Source organism: Erythranthe guttata, chromosome 14 (genome assembly GCF_056151865.1).
Source record: "Erythranthe guttata isolate IM_541 chromosome 14, IM_541, whole genome shotgun sequence".
In the NCBI taxonomy this organism is placed as follows: domain Eukaryota; kingdom Viridiplantae; phylum Streptophyta; class Magnoliopsida; order Lamiales; family Phrymaceae; genus Erythranthe; species Erythranthe guttata.
The window spans coordinates 23445046-23467696 of NC_142546.1; the positions used below are offsets into that span (position 1 = coordinate 23445046).

Genomic DNA, 22651 nt, shown 5'->3' on the forward strand with positions numbered 1-22651 from the left:
TTCACAACTCACAACTACAATTCTTGTTCACTTGTTGTAAATTTTCCACCATAACGTAGAGAAAAAAATTTATAGCACTCGTAGCTTTTGTTTCCAGCAACGAACGTTTGAAATCGTTTTGGGAGTTATTTTCATTTTATTTCGGGAAAATATGTTTTAAAGGAGTAATTTGATGATGAATGTAATATTTGTTTATAATTTGAGACGAAATAAAATACATCGCAGCAGTCAAATCATGTTTAAAGTTGTAAAAAAAATATATTTAAGAAGAAGAATTTAAAAGTAAAATGATATTTGTTTTTTTATTCAGTGAAGATATTTTTTACTTAGCAGTCATTTTTTTTCTACCGTAGCAGTCAAATTATATCTGGATGAGAGAAAAGCTTTAGAAATTGTTTTCGAAATTATTATTAAAAAGCTTAACAAACACAAATTTGTTTCCGAGAAAGAATTATAACAATGAAATAGAAACGAAACCAAACACTGCCATAAGAATTTTCTAATAAAGCTATGAGTTTGACAATTTCTTCAAAATACTTATAGCCTCAAATTTCATATGTATAAAGCCATATAAGGGTTGATAAAGTCATGAATTGGACAGTTTGACAAACGGGAACATGTCTTAACTGACATATAAACTTTTAATGTAATGAAACTAATGACAAGGACCGGAGTATCAAAACGTATTCGGAATACATTTATTTTCGATTTTTTCGACTTCTTGTTTGTTTTGAACGGATCAAGATTAATCTTTCATTATTTGAAAAAAAAAAAAAAATCCGTTCGATTTCACCCCTAGTTGTTCATGTTAGTTCCGGTGATAGGCCGTGTTCACTTGTTGAAGACACCTCTGCACAAGTCATTGTACGCCGCCCTGTCGAAAAAATACGGCCCTATATATTTTCTTTCCGCAGCTCTGTTAACGACGGCGTCTTTTTCAACATGCCCCGTCTTTTGGTTTAATTTCTTTAATTTACATATGGACTCGAATATGATAAAAATTGTCTGTATATATATATAATCTGTGCTTGTATGGGCTTAACTTCATGAATTTACATACTAAGAATCAATATATATAGTTTCCCCATCATCAACAAGTCGACGATGTTTGTCAAGTATCTCCTCGACATTCTTGAGCTTGCGAAGTGCGTCTATAATGGACATACGCGCATCAGCTGACTCAGCAGCACAAGACAAACCAATACCAACGACCGCAGTCAGGCATTCTCGCCAGCCTTCGAGCTTACCGCAATCCCTGCCCCTCTTCTTCGTCCTCCCAATAATCGTTCATCTCCTCAACTAGATCAAGTTCTAGAACCTTCTCCACATCAGTCGGAAATTGCTTTTCCACCCAACTCTTTAGTGTTAAATCTTCTGTGAAGATCTCACACGTGGGACTTTTCCCGGTAAACAGCTCTAGCAGAAGAATCCCATAGCTATACACATCTCCAGCTGTCGATGGTCTTTCTCCGTATCCATATTCTACCAACATTAATAATAATAATTATTATTATTTTCAAGAAATTAGAACATATATAAGAAATTATACATGAAGTTGATGGCAAAATAAATGAGTTGTACATATAGCTAACCTGGAGGTATGTAGCCAATAGAACCCCTGAGAGTGTGTGTACAGCTGATAGAAAATCGGTGGTTGTCCGTATCGTCCAACAATAACTTAGCAAGACCAAAATCTGCAACCTTTGGAGTCATGTCCGAATCCAGTAGAACATTACTCGGCTTCAAATCACAATGCACGATCGGCACTTCGGTTTCGTTGTGCAAATAGTCGATCGCCGATGCAATTCCTATTGCGTATTTCAGTCGGTCCGAAGCAGTCATTCCAATCCCGTTTGCATGCTTTCTTTTCCCAGTTATCCAATCATCCAAGCTCCCATTGCTCATGAATTCGAATACCAGAGCAAAAAACTCCTCGTTCTTCGAGTTCAAACTCGAACAAGCACTGACGAGTTTCACAAGATTCCGATGCCTCAAATATCTCAAAGCTCCACACTCTGCTAAAAAGGTCTTTCGTGGTTTCGCTACCGCAGTATTGAGGACCTTCACTGCCATAGTCACTCCTTGCACAACTCCTCTGTAAACAAACCCAAAGCTCCCATGTCCGATAAGGTTTTTCTCGCCGAAATTATCCGTTGCAAAACAGAGCTCCTTGTAAGAAATTATTTGAGGTTTTCTCTCTCCGGATTGATCATCATCAAACAAGTCCTCGATCATCGTCTTTTTGGCTTTTCGAACGTACCATATCAACCCAACCGCGAAACAAACAGACACTAAAGCAGCAACACTTATTAGGATATAAATGAAGGCGGATTTCCTGCCTCGACGGGGAAATTCACAGGACAAACCCGAGCAGAGTCTTTTGTTGTTATCGAAGTGAAATTTCGAACGATCTTTGAAAATTCCACCACCGGGTATTTCTCCTTCCAAGTTATTGAAAGAGAGATTCAAGAATTGTAGCGACTGCAAGTTCTGCAGGTTCGATGGTATTTTTCCGGAGAGTTGGTTTGCGGAAAGATCGAGAGTTTCCAATCCTCTGACAGATGCTAAAGTGTCTGGAATTGGACCAGACAACATGTTTCTGGCAAGTGAAAGATGCTCCAAACTCTTACACCTCCCAATGGAACTAGGAATACTGCCCGATAACATGTTGTCGCAAATGTTGATCACTGCAATATTTTCTAGCGACCCGATTTCTACAGGTATGGAACCGGTGAGTTGATTTCGAGATAGATTAAGGAAGACACCTAATTTGGGGAGATTGAGGATTTCAATAGGAATACTTCCGTTTAGCATGTTATCAGACAAGTCAATGGATATAAGGTTTTGGAGGTTCGTAAAAGTGTTGGGTACGCTTCCGACAAACTTATTCCTGGATAAATCAATCTTGATTAGATGTTGGAGATTGCCTAAAGAATTAGGGATTTTTCCAGACAACTTATTACCAGCCAATCCCAAGACCCTCAATTCGTTCAACAGCCCAATCTCTGCCGGAATTTCGCCGGAGATCGAACAATAGCTCATATTCAGTAAATCCAATGCCCTAAGCTCACCGATGGAAGATGGTATAGTACCGTGGATATCATTCCCACCCATGTACAACTTTGTGAGAACTTTGGAAAGATTGCCTATGGAATTGGGGATTTCACCCTCGAAAAGATTGAAATCGAAAGCGAGGAAGTCCAATCGGGTGCTGTTTGTCAAAAGCTCGAGAATATCTAGACCCGAATTTCCGACAATTCTGTTGAATCCTATGTTATAGATTTCTAAATTTGGCAGGTTTCCAAGCCCTGGTGGAATACTCCCATGGAAGAAGTTACGAGCCATTTGAATGGTCTGTATGTTTGTGAGGTTGTGTAGAGATGAAGGAATAGTACCTGTGAATCTATTGAAGCAGAAATTTAACCCTAGAAGATTCGGCAGCGTGATTCCGATATCAGGAGGAAGTTCGCCCCAGAAATTGTTGGAAGCTAAAGCAACGTACACCAAGGCGGACATGTTGTACAGTGACAGCGGAACTCTACCGGAGAGATTGTTGATGGTGAGATCGAGAAGCTTCAAATTCGAAAGGCGCCACAAATCACTGGGAATGGAACCCCCTAAATTGTTCGTGCGTAGGTTTAAATCGACGAGGGAAGAAATGTTGGTTAAGGACGACGGGATTTCACCTGAAAGCTGATTCCCGGCTAAATTCAGGATTTGAAGCTGCATGAGTTGGCTGATTTCGTGAGGGATTCTTCCCCAAATCCGGTTCTGCATCAATTCCAAGGTCATGAGATCTCTGCATCCACTTATAGTCAATGGTATTTTTCCAGTCAGTTGATTGTTCTGCAACTGGAGTGATCGGAGGGAGGAGAGGTTACCTAAGTAAGGGCTTATCGAACCGGTCATTCCGAGACCGGAAAGATCGAGACCAGTCACTCGTTGTTCGCTGCAGGAAACACCGGACCAGTTGCAGGGAGAGAGGTTTTGTTGGTCCCATGTTGAGAGGGGATTATTCGGAATTTCGACATGAAATTGCGACTTTAGAGAAAGCAAGGCCTCCTTGTCGGTGGTTATGCTGAAAGGGGAAGAAGATGATGGCGGCGACGGCGGCAGCCACTGAGAACTAACAAGAACAAGAAGAACAGTGAGGAAGTGGAAAGAGTTGAGAGAACCCATCTTTTTGACTGTCGTAAAACTGGTAAAACTGATTTCGTTCCCTGTTTAAGAAACCGAAACGAAACTTTGACAGTTTACCGAGTCAATGTAGGCAGCTTGAGAGTTTACAGAGTCATATTAAAGAACCACCCCCTTTTTTTCCCTTTCGAGCATACAAACCGTTTGAAAAATGTTATACATACTAATGTTTTTATTTGAGTTAAATTGATATAATATTAATTTGGTTGACAAATGGTATACAAATAGTTGAAAAATCTTACATTTGATTTTTCCCCAAATTAAGAGATGGGCCTGTCTCTTATCATATTTCATATTTAGTTGCTGAAAGTCGCCGCCGCAAGCTTCAAATCTTCCTCCCGGCTGGCGGGCTGTTTTCTAACCTTTCACTCGCTGAAGAAGCCTCTGCTGCACAAGACAATTGTACAGCTATATTTCTGGTGGATTTCAAATTTTACTGTTGTTGTGAGTTATAGTAAATTCAAGAATCTAACCACAATTAATATAGTATTGCCATAAGTTTTCCAAGCAAGGCCACTTGTTTCCTCCTGCTTTATTTATTATTTCTTCCCATAAAAATATCTCCTTTTTGCAGTCACTACAGCCAATTTGGAAAACTTACAATAATGCAAATGCAAAGAAAATATTATATTCAATATGCAGAAACCATGGGAAAAACAAACTTACTAATCTAAGCAGGCAATACCATGTGGGATGATGCTTTGACTTATCAGAAGTCTTGATATAACTCCAATTATTCAACCATCCATCTTCATCATCTCCCATCAAGATGTATACACTCTACATTTATCTTTCTCTTCTCCTCTCAATTCTCTATATCACAACTCTGTATATTCTACACAAGCTCCAAAATCTCCCTCCAACCCCGTTTCCATCTCTACCGTTCATAGGCCATCTCTACCTTCTCAAGAAGCCTTTCCACCGCTCCCTAACCGAGCTCTCCAAACGCTATGGTCCCATTATCTTCCTCCACTTCGGGTCCCGCCCAGTCATCCTCGTCTCGTCTCCTTCTCTCGCAGAAGAATGCTTAACCAAAAACGACATAATTTTCGCAAACCGCCCTTCTCTCCTCAACGGGAAACACTTCGGCTACAACTACACCAGCCTCCCATGGTGCCCACATGGTGATCATTGGAGAAATCTCCGAAGAATCGCTTCTCTTGATCTGCTATCCTCACACAGAATACAGATGATGTCACAGATTCGGGGCGATGAAATCCGAATCTTGATCCGAAAACTACTTTCTCTAGCCGGAGAAAATCCTGGTGGAGCGGTGTACGTGAAAGAAGCCCTGTTTGAGTTCACCTTCAATGTCATGACGAGGATGGTTTGTGGGAGGAGGTTTTTCGGGGAGAGTGTTGAGAGATCGAAAGAGGCGGAGGATTTTAAGGATGTAATAAACGAGATTTCGAAGGTTGTCCCCGATGCGCAGGTTCTCGATTTTCTACCTTTCATGAAATGGTTTCGATTTCGAGACACGGAGACGAAGATGGCGTTGATACAGCAGAAACGTGACAGATTTATGCAGAATATCTTAGAACAGCATCGTGGGCTGGATATTGATGCCTCCTCTGCTGCAGCTAGAGAGAAGAAAACCATAGCAGAAATTTTACTTGACAAGCAAAAAGAGGAACCGGCTTATTACACAGATGAAATGATCAGAAATCTTCTATTGGTGAGATTTTATTGTTCTTTTATCAGATTGGGTGAACCGATTGGTTTTCATGTCTGTATCTACAGGTTCTGATTCAAGCAGGGTCCGATACGACGTCGAATACACTGGAGTGGGCATTTTCACTTCTTCTCGAAAACCCTAGGGCTTTAAAAAGATCCCAAATTGAAATCGACGATCTCGTCGGGGAGAAAAAACGTCTGATTGACGAATCGGATTTGGGCAAACTCCCTTACCTCCACCGCGTCATCTACGAAACCCTGCGGCTGCAGCCCGCTGCGCCGCTGCTAATGCCGCACAAATCATCGGCGGATTGCGAAATCGGGGGCTACTGCGTTCCAGGTGGAACGATGCTATTGGTGAACGCGTGGGGAATTCAGCGTGATCCTAGGGTTTGGGAGGAGCCGGAGAAGTTCAAACCGGAGAGATTTGAAGACTCTGAAGGCGGGAAGAGTGTCATCGGGTGCAGGTGCAGGTGGCTGGCGTTTGGATCGGGGAGGAGGGCGTGCCCCGGCGAGAACATGGCGGTGAGAGTGGTGGCGCTGGCTTTGGGGACGCTGATACAGTGCTTCGATTGGGAGAAGATTAGGGCAATTGACATGAGTGAAGGCACTGGGCTCACGGCGCCGAAGGTTGAGCCGTTGACTGCAAAATGCAGTCAACGCCCGGAAATTGCGGATCTTCTTTCTCAAATTTAGAGCGGTATGAGTGTTGATTTTGTTAAGTTTGATGCTCAGCTTTTGGATTAGCATTTGTTTATTATTTTTATTCACGTAATGTATATTTAGTTCCTACTAGAATAAATCATTTGGCAAACTAAGTTCGCCCCACTGAGATAAGATTAAATTACGAAAAAATTCTTCTTTTCTGTATAATACAAACATCATTCAATTATGTATTTTCTGCATAGTAGTTAAACTCGTGAGATACCGCGATATATATCGCGAGACGGTACGGTTCCGATCAAAATGATACAACTCATAATATGTATCGACTATGCATAAATACTGTTAAATATCGCAAGATATCGTATCGTATCGCCATATCACGATACGATACGATATTTACGATATTAGTCAAAATACTAAAAAAAATTAAAAGAAAAAAAGAAAAAAAGAAGAAAACGAAATATTCACATTATTAGGGCCTGAAAACGAATTTCAATATTTATTTAATATTTTTCTTACATATATTAGATCCAAGAAATTTACACGTCAAGTTTTATATTATAAGAGAAAATAGGAAAATGCCAAAGTTGAAGTTGATGAAGTTGAAGAGACTAATGAACATGAGGATGAAGACACTTGTTTGAAATTGGTGGATGAAAAAAAAATTAAATTACATTGATCTTCAAGATTATGAGTGATGGATTAGTTTTTTACAAATGAGGGATCAAAATTTAAAATTTGTTGATGTTATTTTTATGAGCAATTACGACTTTTGTTCTATATATTTTATGATAGATTAGTTTTTTTTTTTTTTTTTAAGAAATTAGGAATGAGTGGTTTGACTTTAAAATATTAAATTTATATTTTAATAGTATTTCGTACGATATGATATGATACACGGGGGGAAACGATACGCCGATATTTTCCGATTCGATAACCATGATTTCCTTACACGTTCATCTTTATGTTGTCAAATTTATATACGGGTGGGTGTTTATCCGATTGGTAAACCGAACAAAAATTCAGTACATGCTGATAACTGAACCGGTAATTCGGTTCGATATTCAGTTTATATATATATATATATATATATATATATATATATATATATATATATATATATATATATTTAGTGCAAACAAGAGGAGTTTTTTCGTAATTTGATCTTGCCTCAGGGGTTGGCTGTAATTTTCCCTAAATTGTTTTATTTTATTATGATTTTTTTTTTTAGTTTTATTAGTTTTATCGTTTTATCGTTTTTTTTCTTGAGAATTCATTATATCGTTTTAATAGCATATAAAAATTCAAAAATAATAAATATTATTTTGAAATAAATAAAATTATTGTTTATGTAGCCATGTGGGCTTATATTAGGTGAGCTTGGGCTTGAACAATTATATTGGACCAGCCTCAATTTATTACAATGATACCATCTGAAATTGTTGATTTGAATTCTATGGGCTTGAGCCATCACATATTATCAAGTCAACTCACGATCTCTTAAGCGTGACTAGAATCTTGGTCAACCCAATTAAATGCCTCAACTCGAATCTAAATTTGAATTTAGTAATTACAATAAATAAATAAGATCAAAATTAATTAGAATCTGATAGTCCGATTCTGAATCCCAATTTTTTTTTTTCCTAATACCATTACATAATATAGTAATTAACAAACTTATAAAACAATTCCAAAATCAATACTTTTTTACTATTAAATTTCTATAAATTAATACAGTTTAGACTAGCAAAATCAAAAGTTTATTAATTTAGTGAAATATTAAATTATCGAATTAATTTATCTCGATTTTGCTGTATTATTATGTTCCAAAATAACCGGGCCAAATTACGCAAAATCCCTTTAATAGCAAAGGTACTAATTACCGGCACGCAAGTACAAACCCCAGTAACTCAAATTAATAAGACAATAATACCCCCAAATAAGTCCAGCGTGTCAAATTTTGATTGGTCGTTTTCGATTTTATTAACAAAACAAAAAGTATGTACAGTACACGTACATGTAGCGTAACAAACCTCTCCTGCTAATCTATAAATTCGAGAACACGGCCACCACTAAATCTGTTTCCTGTCACCCTCCACCCCCACGCGCCGCCGTTTCCCAGCAAAAGTACAAACCCCCTTCATCTAACCGGAATTAAAACATAGTAAAGTAATTAGTCCTATTAATCCAATGAATTCACCCCCACCACAACACCATGCAGTCTCAATTTCTGCCCCAGGATTAGAATCGCAACAACTACAATCGCGCGAGCAAGAAGACCGGGAGGAAGAATCCCACCGCCTATTGCCCTCGTCGGCGTCCCCTTCATCGGAATCCGCTCTCGTTAAATCAGGGGGAAATTGCGATGGCGTCGCCGGCGACGACGAAGAAGCGGCGTACGAGAGCCGGGAGAAGATCCTGATCGAGGATTTCGAATTGGATTCGCCGACTTGCTCCACCGTGCCGCCGTTTTCGTTTAAGAAGCTATGGCTGTTCACGGGCCCGGGTTTTCTGATGAGCATAGCGTTTTTAGATCCGGGGAATCTCGAGGGGGATCTTCAGGCGGGCGCAATTGCCGGTTACTCGCTGCTGTGGCTGCTGATGTGGGCGACGGCGATGGGTCTGCTGATTCAGCTTCTGTCGGCAAGAATCGGGGTGGCGACGGGGCGGCATTTGGCGGAGCTCTGCCGCGAGGAGTATCCGTTTTGGGCGGGGATTGTTTTGTGGATCATGGCGGAGCTGGCGTTGATTGGAGCGGATATTCAGGAGGTGATTGGAAGTGCGATTGCTATTCAGATTTTGAGCCGGGGGTTTCTGCCCCTTTGGGCTGGTGTTCTAATTACTGCTTCTGATTGGTAATTTTTTTCTCCCCTTTTCTTTAAAGTGAGTTTTTGAAAGATAAAGATGCAATTTTTATACCTTTTAATGCATAAACATTGTTATGAACTTGAATTTAATTACTTAAAAGGTTAGGAAATTAGTAAATGTTAAGCTCGACCGAAATTTAGTTTGCGATTTACCTCTTTACAGTGATTTAACTTGTAGATTCGGAGTAATTCGTTTTTTAACCATCTTTTCATCTAATTTAATTATATAGTGTGGGTCGTTAGTAGTCCACTAATTTATGTTGAAGCCAGTATCACTTGACACTTTTATTGGTGCAAACTACTTTATCGTAAACTCGATTTTTTTTAATGCTTCACTTTTCGGAAAAAGCAATGGGTTTGGCTGTGTGATCCTACTCAGGAAACCACTACTTTAGTCTTTCCGGTTGTTGATTACACGCAAGTCTGTGTTTGTCTTTTACGCTACGAGTTGTTAATCACTGAAAATATCTTCCGTGAAATTTGTTTGACAGCTTTGTATTTTTACTACTTGAGAATTACGGAGTGAGGAAGTTGGAAGCTGTTTTTGCAGTTCTCATTTCAACTATGGCGCTATCGTTCGCTTGGATGTTTGCCGATGCTAAGCCAAACAAGACCGAGCTTCTAATCGGTTAGATCCTTAACAGTAATTCTGCAAATTAAAGAAACGACTTTTTTGATGCAAAACTTACCAAGAAAATTAATTTCCCACATTCTTGATAGGTCTTTTGATTCCGAAACTTAGCTCAAGAACAATTCGTCAAGCCGTGGGAGTTGTGGGTTGTGTAATAATGCCACACAACGTCTTTCTACACTCTGCTTTGGTACAGTCAAGACAAGTTGACCCGAAAAAGAAAGGTCAAGTCCAGGAGGCAATCAACTACTACTCCATCGAATGCACAGCTGCCCTTCTTGTCTCTTTCATGATCAACTTATTTGTCACAGCTGTATTCGCAAAGGGGTTTTACGGAACTAAACAAGCAAATAGTATAGGCCTAGTAAATGCAGGACAGTACCTTGAGGAAAAATACGGCGGAGGGTTTTTTCCGATTCTTTATATATGGGGTATCGGATTATTGGCAGCGGGGCAGAGTAGTACGATAACCGGAACTTATGCTGGGCAATTTATAATGGGAGGGTTTCTTAATCTACGTTTAAAGAAGTCGTTAAGGGCATTGATTACTCGAAGCTGTGCTATTATACCGACTATAATAGTAGCGTTGGTTTTTAATAAATCGGAATCTTCTCTAGATGTGCTCAATGAATGGTTAAATGTGCTGCAATCCGTACAGATACCTTTTGCACTTATCCCACTTCTTACATTAGTGTCGAAGGAGCAAATTATGGGAGTCTTCAAGATTGGCCCAACACTTCAGGTTAGTCAACAGTTTCATTTCTTCCTTTATTATTACAGCGCAAGCTTGATTTTCTTGATTTAGTGAAAACCGAGCGATTTCTTTTTGTTAATGTAGAAGGCTGCATGGACGGTGGCGGCGTTAGTGATAGTGATCAACGGGTATCTTCTGTTCCACTTTTTCTTGTCTGAAGTTGATGGGTTTTTGTTTGGTTTGTTTGTGTCCGTTTGGACTGCGGCGTACGTCGCGTTTGTGGTGTATCTTATTTCGCATAGCAATAGCGAGATTTGGAATTGGCTGAGCCGATTTGTACCGAATAGATTTGCTTCTTCTGGAAATTGAAAAGGCAAATTTCTTTTACCAGATGAGATTTGCTAACTTGGTGATGAAGTGTTTTTGTAGGTTTCCTCGTGTGCTAATTTATCTAGAATTTGTGTTTAATTGTATAATTATTGTGAGAGGCTAATTACATAATGGCCCCACTGCAGATTCAACTTCATTTTTCATAGAAGCTTCAATTCAATAATCTTGAAGCTAATGAAGCAGGACAAACAAAAAAAATAATTATAGATAAATAAATAAAATATTAGTATTATTTTATTATTGGTTAAGGTTCATTTCTTGCAGTGCCTGTAGAAAAAATAAATAAATAAATAAATAAAATATTAGTATTATTTTATCATTGGTTAAGGTTCATTTCTTGTAGTGCCTGTAGAAGAAGCAAAGCATTATTTTATAGCAACAACGTCATTAATCTGTGTGTAAGAAATTCCAAACTATTGGCTGGTTGCAATTTTAAAATATGCAACTTGAATTTGATGATAATATTGCCTATATTAGTCTCCGTCTCTATCTCCATCTCCATCCATAGTTTCATAGTATAACACAAAACAAGTGTCGTAGTTTTTACGAAAAAAGAAAATGGCGATTTCGGTATTAGTAGAAGAGAGCGTAACCAACCAGGAGATTGCACGTTACTGGAAGCAAAGACGCTCGGTCGAGGATGAACACTTTTACGCAGCTATCAAGGCTTCTGCTCGTCTCAGGGCTCGCAATCTCTCTGTAAGTTCTATATATATATATATATATATATATATATATATATATATATATATATATATATATATATATATATATAAGAAAACCGAAAAAAGATTAAAAAAAAAGGAGTTGTTAAAAATTTCGTATATTTTTTTGCAGGATTATGATTACCGGAAATTTCAAGAATTGTTAGAGGAGGACGAGCTTTTAAAGGAGGACGAGAATAAAGAGACAAGGGTCGGAATTAAGGACTGGTAAGAATTACAAATACAGTCAAAATATATGTTTAGATTATTTAAAAAATTATTAATATTATTAGGTTAATGATGTAGGTGGACTAAGAGCAAATATGCATACCTAAACGAACCAGGTGCGACGAAGGTCGATAACCAGAGACGAAGACGACGAAGATCCTATACTTATCTTCCTCAAAATTTCATCTGCAAATGCTATGCTGTTATTCCGAGCAATGGATATTAATTCAAGACAACCTTATTATCAAGTTTAATGATCTCTTCTATTTCCCTGTAAAAATTGTGTTTGTGTTTGCTGATGTTTGTGTGTATATAAATGTTATTTATTACATGTATCTCTGTATGATAAATTCCTGTCGCAATTCGCTTCGATTTGGAAATGTAAATATGATTGATATTATTCTCTATAGCTTTATGAGACCATGTTCAACACTCGTAGCATAAGTTTTTAGAAATCACAATATCATGTAGGTTTATCTAGTAGATCTATATTGTATGCTAATGTAGTTTACACATCTCGTATCATTTAGAAGTCATTATAGGAGAGTCCAGGTTCATTCATTGCCAAAAGCATAAAAAAAAGAAAAAAAAAATACAATTCACAAGATCATGTATTCCAAAGAAATACAATTTGTATTATATATAAAATATATTCCAATTGAAGTGGGAGACAAGACAATTTCAGTGAAATGATAAGTATGAATATTTTGGTCTCCTAAATTTGTATACTAACAGTCAAGACTTATTTAAAAAATAAATAATAACTACAGTTTAAAATTGTTGCGGGTCGGGTCGGATCGGGTCATTAAAAAATAGCGTGACCAGGCATCGGTTGTCGTGTAGCTAAAAAGAGGAAATCGCTAGTCTGAGAAAGGGCACACCGGCAGAACCATATTGGCTCTAGGTTTTCCGTCGCCGTCGCTTTCCGATTTCCTCCGGCGAGCAGCAATCATGTAACAATATTAAGGTAAATTTAATCTGCTTGTTCTTCAGTTCAACCAATCTTCCAGCTTCAGTCTCGCATTCATGTAAATTGTAATGCAGACGGTGGGTCGATTTAGCTGTTTAAGTTTTTCTGTTCAACTTTTAGGGGAAAATTTCTCTTATGAATTGGTCCTGAATAATAATTATATTTTGAAAATTAGGGCAAAATTACTGATAAATTCATTGTGCTTGTAAATTCAATCTTTGGTGAGTGCTTATATTTAGTATTTCCTCATTGCCTCAGCAATTTTCAGGGATTTGCTTGGTATTCTGCATTAGGGTATTGATAGGTAGAAACTTACTCGTGTTAATCTAGATTCTAGATGCATCGACTTTATCTACGAGTAGTGTTAATCTAGATTCTTTTTTAGGCAGTGGCAGCTCGATTATCCGAATCGGAATAGCTGAATACCTCCGAAATGGATGCATCAGCAGATATTACAAAAGCAGATGAATCTAATACAAGCACCACCGTAGCCATCAACTCAGAACTAGGTCTAGAATACAACAGCACAACCGTAAAGAAAGCTCGATTACAATCAACATTGGATGCACTTCTTAACGATCCAGTTCTCGCAGACGTACCCAAGAAACTGTCGCTGTCTGATGTGAACACTCTCATCAACTTGGAGCTCGGCAGCGCCATGCGTATCACTGTCCTAAAATTGGACGCTACATCCTTTGGTACATCATTTTTTCTCAGATATATTTAGAATTGATTGTGTAATGTAACATTAGCACCAACTGGTACAGATACTGAGTTAGTTCTGTTTTTTTCTTCGTTTTTTTGTGGTGTGAAGATGTGGCTCTGATGAATTCTGCTACTCTGAAGGACTTGAAATTGGCGATTAAGAAAAAAGTGAATGATGTGGAGGAGTCGAGAATGGGGCATCGGCACATTTCTTGGTATGTTTCGTATATGGATACATAACCTTGAAATACTTATATTGTCACGATTACGCTGTCTTATCAACTTGCTCTGCCATAGTGAACGAGTTTCCCGTGATAGAAACATGTGATATGTTCTTGACTTGCTTTCTCTTGCGAAATGCAAACGAAAAAGATTCGTTGTTGTATAGATAGTCTCGTGGAAAGAGGGAATGATAAAACAGTATAATTCATAAAGTGTATTTTTCGCCTTATACTTTGTTAATAACACTTGTTGATTCTGCAGGAAACACGTATGGGCAAATTTTTGCCTTTCGCACCAAAATGAGAAGCTACTCGACGACAATTCTTTTCTTCAGGACTACGGCATTAGGACCAATTCTCAGGTGCACTTCATTTATAAGTTCTCAGATTCCACATTTCCTTTGAAAATAAATTTCTTCTTACATTAAAACCTCAGTGTGATTAAGGATATCTCATTTATCTGTACATATAATCAACTGTTTTCTTGCACCACTAACGAAAAAAAAGGCCTCACATCATTTTATTAAGTTAGGGTCGTTCGTATAAATAATTTGGCTAGTGAACTGAACTAGTCATTTCTTTTTTTCGTTCTAGGAAGATGCTATATGTTACCGCCGAATATTGTATCTTACAGAGGCATCTCTGAGTATTGCAAGTAAAATTTTGTTTTTTGCAGGTTCAGTTTGTTCCTTATGTTATTTCGAGAGATTTTCGGAGGCACTCTAGGAGCAAAAAGCATCGTTTCTTTCATGGTCTAAACAGAAAAGCATGACCAGAAAATTTTGGTGACAAATTCTCGAAAATAATTGCAAGTATTTTTTTTAAAAATTTAATCGGATGATACATTCATTGTTTAATTAAGGCTCACATAATTTTATTGGGTAGTTGTCAAATAGAATAAATTTCTTCTTTTTTGAGGATTGTCAATAGCATTTCAAATTAATGACTTATCCCCCGCAAGTTGCGGCCCAAATACTCCAAAGTCCAAACCTACTTCCATCAATAATTTTTGACCTTTATTTTTCATTTTCTATTTATTTTATGTTTTATTCATAATTTTAGTATTTTACCCACCACTAACAAATTGTTGTCTCTTGTTCACATTAAACTCGAACATATTTAAATCAATGTTATTTTGAAGAAATCCAACTCAAAGATCTTTGTTATGGTTTTCTACACGAATTTAACGATAAGCATTGCGTATAGCTGAAAATTAAATCATACTATTTGATTCGAGATTGTTTAATTAAATCATACTATTTGATTCGAGATTGTTTAATTCATTTGATCTCGATTTTCATTTCTCGTTACTATAAAGCTCGACTTAAAAAAATGATAAGAAAAAAAAATCCAAACTACTGGAGCTCGATTCGTGTCCTTTTTCGAAACGATTGTTTATCAAACGCAACTTTAAAAACTTGATAAAATTTCAAACAAATTCGAACAAACACGTGTCCAGTCCGGTTCGACTCGATTCGTTCACAGCGCAACGTCATTTTCGCGGTTTTATCAAACGGTTTGTTCCTTGATAAACTGAAGTGGTGAGAATATAAATCCCAGAGAAACTTTTGTATAGGGAGTAATGATTTAATTTGGGTGTAGTGCACCACTGCATTTGAAGAATGAATGCATGTGATATTTTTCTGGTTTTTTCTTATTTGGCATTGTACATATGTCAGTGAATCTCCCTTGAGAATCTCATATCTTTTTACTACCCAGCTGACTTTGACTTCATTTCCTTTTTATTTTTATTCTTTTTTATTCACTATTATTTTTATAAAAAAATTGATTGGTTTATTAGTTTTAGGCTGCTACAAAATTGAAAATATCGGATTGGCCACTGTGTTAAGTAATAGAAATGCTAACTAGAGTCCCGCAATGCACGACTTAACGGTTGGAGCAAGATAATTTTATGTTGACTAACCCAAATTCGAATTTCATAGTCGACTGAAATACCCTTCATTATTAATTATTAATATACGGGTAGGGGCCTATCTACCAATAAAAAGTAGATAAAGCCCAATAGTTAGTTCACATATAGTCTACACCAGAAAAATATTATTATAAAAATAATTATAATTATATATAAAAATTTAAGGAAAAATTGTTAATTAAATACGGCGAAAAAACAATAGTCCGTTATGGTCAAAAGTATGGTACTACTTACATTCAGGGACCTACTATTGGACTAATTCTTCAAGTGTTAGTTCTATTTTGCCCCTTCAATTTTTTTTTATACATTTTAATAAAATATTGATTTATTGCACGCAATAAACATTCATGATTAATGATTACTAATAACAATTAGTCAAAGATAAATACTCTACAACAAACAGCTAGGATGCTTCATACTCTACCCAATACTTGTACCACAATTTTTGTATACAAAATCTAGTGGGCCCAACTTTTCATTTATCCAAAATAATCTTAGTAAAATAATTCATATACAATAAATACAATTTGCCTTCTTTATGAATATTCCACTTGGACAGGGAGAAATTCGTAACTAAATTACAAGCGATACGATCAAATAAAGTCCAATTATTTAATTAATTATAATTTATCTTAGTAACTGACAGCCAAACATGACTTAAAATAGATAAAATTTACACCCAAATATACATTCACAGTTACTAATAAAACTTGTATTACGAATATTTTCTTGATGTTGTTGATATTATCTAAATATTTCATGAATATACGAAATTAAGAAGGGGTATTATTGTACATTTATGAAAATTCCTCCAGAAGGGTATTTTAGTCATTTAAGAGTGGGAGAAAGACTTTCCAAGTCCTGAAAAAAAATCAATTTAATTAAGAGTATTAATTAATTAATTAATTTCCGTAATATAAATAACCGCAAAGCGCTGTGAGTAATGTTTTGCTTCTTGTTAACGACAGCTTTCTCTTTCCCCCTTTTCTCTCTCTCCCTCTCTCTCTCTCTCTCTCTCCTGCTCAGTAAACACTTTCTGCTCGCTTCTGCCATTTTTTTCTCAACATCTGCATTAACTCTCCTCTCTGCTTTTTCACTTTTACAATCAGTTAAAAAATCGAGCTTCGGTTGCTGTAGCCTGTGATTTATATGGAGCGGAAGCAGGGCTTTTTCTCTGCTCTCAAGGAGGAAGTAGTCCGCGGGCTATCGCCGGCCCGGTCGAGAAGGGGCCGGAGTCAGTCTCCATCCGGGTCGAGTTTGCACCGCCGCCGGAGAGGCACCAGTGTGGGCCCACCGGAAATGCTGATATCGAGATCGGGTAGTTTGAGGCCCGGTGCCGAGACGCTGTCGCCTTTGAGGGAGGGTCCGGATCCGAACGGGTCGGATTCCGGTGAGACGAAGAGCGACGGATGGGCGCATTGGCTCTGCCGGGCCCCTTCCGTTTCCGCCGCCGCCGGGTCGGGTTATTCGAGGTCCGATCTGAGGCTGCTTCTCGGTGTACTCGGTGCGCCTCTAGCCCCGGTGCACGTTAGCAACACCGACCCTTTGCCTCATCTCTCTATTAAAGATACCCCCATTGTCAGTCTCTCTCTCTCTACGTTTCCTTTCTCTCTCTACATTTCCTTCCATTTTTGGATCATTTGCTGTTTACGGTCAATCTGTCACAATTAATTTTTCCTGCACTGTATTCTCCAATTGTTCCTTCAATTTTCTCGATAGGATTAATCATTCAATTTCACGATTACTGCATACAAAGAATGTGAATTAAAGAGAGCGGAAAAAAAGGAAAATAAAGAAAGGATAATAAAAAAAATTGATGTGTGCGTGGATTGTGACTGATGACCGCATCTTCTTTTGGTTGGTAAATAGTCAGTGTGTTTCATAAATTCTCCCAAAAATAGGAGAATGGTGGATAACTGAATTGAATAATTCAATAGATAGATATTGCTGCACATGGTGGTGGTCCTCGTACCGCCATTAATGCTCTTTTATTTCAATATTTTTTTTTGATTTTGTTTTTTTCCCAACTGGTTTTGATTTATGCAGGAATCTTCGTCAGCACAGTACATACTGCAGCAATATCTAGCGGCTTCGGGTGGGCAGAAGCTCCAGAACTCGATCCAGAATGCTTACGCGATGGGGAAAGTCACGATGCTGGCTTCTGATATCGAAACGGCGACAAAGGTGATCAAGAACAAGAGTTCGTCGAAATCGGCCGAGTCGGGTGGTTTTGTGCTGTGGCAAATGAATCCAGATATGTGGTATGTTGAGCTTGCATTGGGCGGCAGCAAGGTTCGTGCTGGCTGCAATGGTAAGCTGGTGTGGCGGCACACCCCGTGGCTTGGTGCACATGCGGCCAAGGGGCCCGTTAGACCCCTTCGTCGTGCACTTCAGGTAATTTTATGACCCAACTCAAAGAACTTCAAATTCGGACCGAAAAAGGGTCAAAATCACTACTAAAGTGAAATCAGTGACATTGACCTGGATTTTTAACTGCAGGGCCTGGATCCAAAGACAACGGCAAACATGTTCGCCAACGCCAGATGCACGGGAGAGAAAAAAATCAACGGTGAGGATTGCTTCATCCTCAAACTCTGCGCGGACCCCCAAACACTGAAAGCAAGGAGCGAGGGTCCCGCAGAGATCATAAGGCATGTCTTGTTCGGATACTTCAGCCAGCGAACGGGGCTTCTTGTCCACTTGGAGGATTCCCATTTAACCAGGATTCAAACCAACGGCTCCGATGCTGTCTATTGGGAGACGACCATCAATTCTTTTATGGACGATTACAGGCCCGTTGAGGGCATCATGATAGCTCACTCGGGCCGATCTGTGGTTACACTTTTCAGGTTCGGAGAAACTGCAATGAGTCATACCAAGACTAGAATGGAAGAAGCGTGGACTATTGAGGAAGTTGCGTTCAACGTACCGGGTTTGTCTGTCGAGTGTTTCATTCCTCCCGGTGAACTCAGGTTCGGTGAAGCGTGCGAGCTTCCTCAAGAAAATAGGGTCAAGAATGCTGTTGCGGCTGCTGCTTATCGAGCGAAAGTTGTCGCCCTGGGGAAAGCTCACGGCGGTAGTGTCAACAGTGTAGTTCCCATTTGACAAATTAAGGGAATTTTTTTAATTTTTAATTTTAAATTTTAAATTTTTATTTTTACAGTTTAAGTGTAGTTGCTTTGAGATGTGTATATAGTTATGATTTTGTTATGGAAAATGGAATACTAATTATGAGGTTTTGCAACTTATAATGATGATTAGTATTTGTCACTCAAAGCATGGTGTCTGGTTATGATTATGATTTATGATTATGGCAATAAGAACTTGTGCAGGGGGCTCTTTAGCAATTTCACATTAATTACATAAGTTAATAACAAACACTATTAACATATAATTTAAGAATACAATGTGCAGTTTTACATTCATAACATGTAAAACAATTTAGCAATTTTATTTATTTATTTATTGCAATAAGCATCAATATGTTGAGAGCATCATCACCCCCTAACTCTGCTCCAGCAAGTAAAATCATGAATCCTGAAGCAATCAGATCATGCACTGATTTAATGTTACAAAATCTAGCTGAAAATCATTGACCATACGCATAAACAAGATAATCAAATTGAGTTCTCAAAAAAAAAAAATAATAATAATCATGATTTCCGACTAGTTCGATGCAATTTGAATTTATATACTGAGTCAGTAATCACCTTTTCGACAGAACTTCCGCCGGTGCTCGAATCACCAATTGCAGCAGCGCTCATGTTCAAGTTCCTGCAAATGGATTCAAAATGTAGGTAAGAAAAAATTATTAAAAAAATTAAAAATTAAAAAATCAAGAAACGAAAAACGATCACCAAACCTTTCATACTCCGGGACAGATATTTTATCCTCTGTTTCCAACTTATGGTGACCTTGCATATCTTCATCCTGGAGTATAATCCCATATATTAGAGTAAGGTGTATATATATATATATACTAATATCAATGAGTAGTCTAGAAACGAAGGAGAAATCTTACGGGAGAATAATGGTGCATCCAATGAGGTATAGTATCCGAAAGGACAGTAACGTACTTTTCCATAGCCTCGTCCTGGTTCATGCTTCCCAATCTTTGCCAAGCGTTCCTTGCACAATTGAATTAGTGGCCCCCATCAACCCTGTTATATATATACGCTAGCAATCAAACTAAACCCTCACGCCGCCTACCGTTTCTTGTTATTATCAAGATTCTCTCTTCAAGATTTAACGATCTCTCTCATTTTAGATCATCTTTTGAAAGGTGATACAAATTATTCAATGACGGGATTCACTTTCTTGATACTGTGAAAACGGACACTAAATTTTCTTAGATACCTAATATTTCGACAAACGAAATTGGCACTATTAGTCCAAATGCAGGTCAATATTTTTCGGTTTTCGGTTTTCGGGTTTCTCCTGCTGATGATAGCTCAAGAATTAAGTTCGGTTTTACGCACGTACTATGTACTACTTCACATTCATCTTAATATATGAGCAAACAATACAATGCAATTCTATACGAAAACAAAGAAAACAGGGATAGCATTTATACGAAAGATCGAATACCATTTGGCACGAGCGGACACCTTCAACGCCATAGGCTGAGGCTCGTGGCAAGGCCCTTCGACTGCAACTTTGTGAAGCCCGTACAACTCCATCTGCACATCGCTGCCCATTTTCGCTAACCGATCATCGTTTCTGTTTTCCCCTTTTCCTCCGTACTCCACGTAATTAACAGCCTCCGCAAACACTTTCTCCAACTCACTCCTCTCTATTCCCTCCCAATCATCATCCTCATTCTCAATACTCACTTCCGTTTCTTCCTCTAAATCCCGTTCAATCAATCCCTCGTTTCCTTCCGATTTTATATCAGCTATCAAATCACTCCCCCCCAATTTCACTTCATTCCTCTCCTCTTGATCAATTACACTATTCAGCCCACTAAAAACCCCATCTTTATTTTCAACAACAACCTCTTTCTCCAACGGCATTTCGACTTTTTTCGACTCTTCTTTATCCCGGGCATCCGAATCGAAACATTGTTCTTTATCTACAAACTGATCAACATTTTCTCTAGATTTCTCTTCAACAATCACACCCCCAACAGAATCATCAGCAAGATTTTCACCCCCTTGATAAAGATCAACCCTTTTAATCACAACATCATCATCATCAACAAATTTCACTTTCTTTTTGCTTTTTGACTTCCTTACCCTCAACCCTTTATCCAAAATCCCATCTTTCGCAACTGCAACTTCACTAACGGAACAACCAACGCCGTTACCGTCAGCTCTGGAGCTGGAAACACCGAAAGAAACAACCTTTGCAACAAGAAAGCATAAAACAAGTGCCAGCAAAGCTGTAATAAAAGAAAAAATCATGCTCCCTTTCTTGAAACTGATCAAAATCTGAACTTCTTGAAAGATTGTCAGAAGAAGAAGAAGGGGCAAAAGGGGAAAGATGAACACGAAAAGCTCGTGACAGTATTCAAGAGAATAATAAACAACACGGAAGGGCGAATAGATAACGATGGTATATTGTTAACATTTATGATGATTCATTGCAACCGACGCTATATTATTATTAGAGTAGTTGAATTTTTATGTTTTTTGTTTGAACAGATTAATTTTAATTCAATTTTAAATGTGGGATAAAGAATGTTTCATGCGAAGAGCAAAGCATATTCTTTTTCCTTTTCCTTTTTGGTTTTTTTTTTTCTAATGTGGGCTTGTTTGGAGGGGACTAAAGTTACTTATTTGGGCCCCACTTGGTGTTGCTAAAGCTTTAATGTGGTTATTATCATGTGGGACTGTCTACAAACTAATTAAGGTGGTCTTTCATTTTTTTATGAAAAAAACCCCTCATGTTTGGGTAATTACACTCCACCCCCTTAACTATGGATCTTCTTACACTTTCACCCTTGTATTGTCAAATTTAGAGGAATGTTATCCAATTTGTACCTGTTTTACCACATTCGAGCTCCACACTTTGAAACAAGATGATCATAAGATGTGTCTCTTGGCTTGTAAATATCAGATTTTTGTGCATCAGAAACTGTATTTTTGCACAAAATAAGTACAAACTAGAGAATATTCTACAGAATCTAAAAAATTATGTTGAATTTGACACTATAAAAGTGCGCGTAAGAAGATTCATAGTTAGAGGACCTTACATCAGTTGACCGACATCAGTTGACCGTAATTTACCCCTTTTTTAATAACTATTACACTTTTGCTTATCAATTGGGAAAGAGCAGAGCTGTATTCATCATTTGCTCCATAATTCTTGTATTGTGTGTTATGTAAGAAACTAATAATGAGTAATTGATTATTTGCTCCATAATTCTTGTATTAATTAATACTTTTTAATATGATTAACTTCTTGTTGTCCCACCTAATATACATACATGTTTTTGTCATAATATATCACACCTTGACGTGTGTGTTTATCCATTGAAGAGTAGATGAGCTTATCCTATTCCACGTTTGGCAAAAAGCAAATTTCTATCACTAATAATTGTTGTAGGGTTCAACCATGTGACTTTCAATTCCCAGCACCTAAAATTTGTCTTTTGATTATAAATAAAAATAAAAATGTGGTGGTGATAGGACATCAACAATACCCAAAAAATTAAAGTCGTATATTTAGAAATATGATGCCTTTTTTTTCTTCATGTTCAACGAATCATGAAATCGGAAAGTGTAGAAATTATCGAACATCACTATAGTCGAATATAGCATAAACAAATCA

General features: G+C 37.7%; 7 protein-coding genes across 10 annotated transcripts; 5 read left to right on the forward strand and 2 right to left on the reverse strand.

The window, feature by feature from the left end:
* Positions 1 to 992: 992 nt before the first annotated feature.
* LOC105958753 (uncharacterized) lies at positions 993 to 6604 on the reverse strand. 4 transcript variants are annotated; one of them, XM_088813159.1, is made up of 5 exons: positions 4864 to 6536; positions 4671 to 4774; positions 4440 to 4581; positions 1593 to 4220; positions 993 to 1482 (listed from the first exon to the last, which is right to left on the reverse strand). In XM_088813159.1, exons 3-5 carry the CDS (start codon positions 4489 to 4491, stop codon positions 1244 to 1246), a joined length of 2919 nt encoding a protein of 972 aa, XP_088669285.1. In that variant the 5' UTR covers positions 4492 to 4581; positions 4671 to 4774; positions 4864 to 6536; the 3' UTR covers positions 993 to 1243. The 4 variants fall into 4 exon arrangements, with proteins under 4 accessions (XP_088669285.1, XP_088669286.1, XP_088669284.1 ...); XM_088813160.1 differs by lacking the exon at positions 4671 to 4774 and having other exon boundaries at positions 4883 to 6604; XM_088813158.1 differs by lacking the exon at positions 4671 to 4774 and having other exon boundaries at positions 4864 to 6559.
* On the forward strand, positions 4967 to 6685 carry LOC105959254 (cytochrome P450 81Q32). Its single transcript, XM_012983313.2, has 2 exons — positions 4967 to 5872; positions 5938 to 6685. The coding sequence occupies exons 1-2, from the start codon at positions 4967 to 4969 to the stop codon at positions 6565 to 6567; spliced, it is 1536 nt and encodes a 511-aa protein (XP_012838767.2). The 3' UTR covers positions 6568 to 6685.
* Positions 6686 to 8548: 1863 nt separating this feature from the next.
* On the forward strand, positions 8549 to 11294 carry LOC105959255 (metal transporter Nramp3.2). The gene is made up of 4 exons (XM_012983315.2): positions 8549 to 9392; positions 9896 to 10032; positions 10125 to 10777; positions 10874 to 11294. The coding sequence occupies exons 1-4, from the start codon at positions 8728 to 8730 to the stop codon at positions 11096 to 11098; spliced, it is 1680 nt and encodes a 559-aa protein (XP_012838769.2). The 5' UTR covers positions 8549 to 8727; the 3' UTR covers positions 11099 to 11294.
* A 253-nt stretch (positions 11295 to 11547) lies between these two features.
* Positions 11548 to 12483, forward strand: LOC105959256 (Big1). Its single transcript, XM_012983316.2, has 3 exons — positions 11548 to 11818; positions 11957 to 12051; positions 12130 to 12483. Exons 1-3 carry the CDS (start codon positions 11678 to 11680, stop codon positions 12275 to 12277), a joined length of 384 nt encoding a protein of 127 aa, XP_012838770.2. The 5' UTR covers positions 11548 to 11677; the 3' UTR covers positions 12278 to 12483.
* Positions 12484 to 12728: 245 nt separating this feature from the next.
* LOC105958904 (Ubiquitin-like superfamily protein) lies at positions 12729 to 14920 on the forward strand. The gene is made up of 5 exons (XM_088814550.1): positions 12729 to 13018; positions 13407 to 13719; positions 13836 to 13941; positions 14210 to 14309; positions 14624 to 14920. Exons 2-5 carry the CDS (start codon positions 13455 to 13457, stop codon positions 14717 to 14719), a joined length of 567 nt encoding a protein of 188 aa, XP_088670676.1. The 5' UTR covers positions 12729 to 13018; positions 13407 to 13454; the 3' UTR covers positions 14720 to 14920.
* A 1888-nt stretch (positions 14921 to 16808) lies between these two features.
* On the forward strand, positions 16809 to 19156 carry LOC105959257 (uncharacterized). Its single transcript, XM_012983317.2, has 3 exons — positions 16809 to 17458; positions 17927 to 18274; positions 18380 to 19156. Exons 1-3 carry the CDS (start codon positions 17030 to 17032, stop codon positions 18983 to 18985), a joined length of 1383 nt encoding a protein of 460 aa, XP_012838771.2. The 5' UTR covers positions 16809 to 17029; the 3' UTR covers positions 18986 to 19156.
* Positions 19157 to 19247: 91 nt separating this feature from the next.
* On the reverse strand, positions 19248 to 21612 carry LOC105959258 (uncharacterized). Its single transcript, XM_012983318.2, has 5 exons — positions 20468 to 21612; positions 19902 to 20007; positions 19743 to 19810; positions 19591 to 19654; positions 19248 to 19417 (listed from the first exon to the last, which is right to left on the reverse strand). The coding sequence occupies exons 1-5, from the start codon at positions 21280 to 21282 to the stop codon at positions 19409 to 19411; spliced, it is 1062 nt and encodes a 353-aa protein (XP_012838772.2). The 5' UTR covers positions 21283 to 21612; the 3' UTR covers positions 19248 to 19408.
* Positions 21613 to 22651: the final 1039 nt, after the last annotated feature.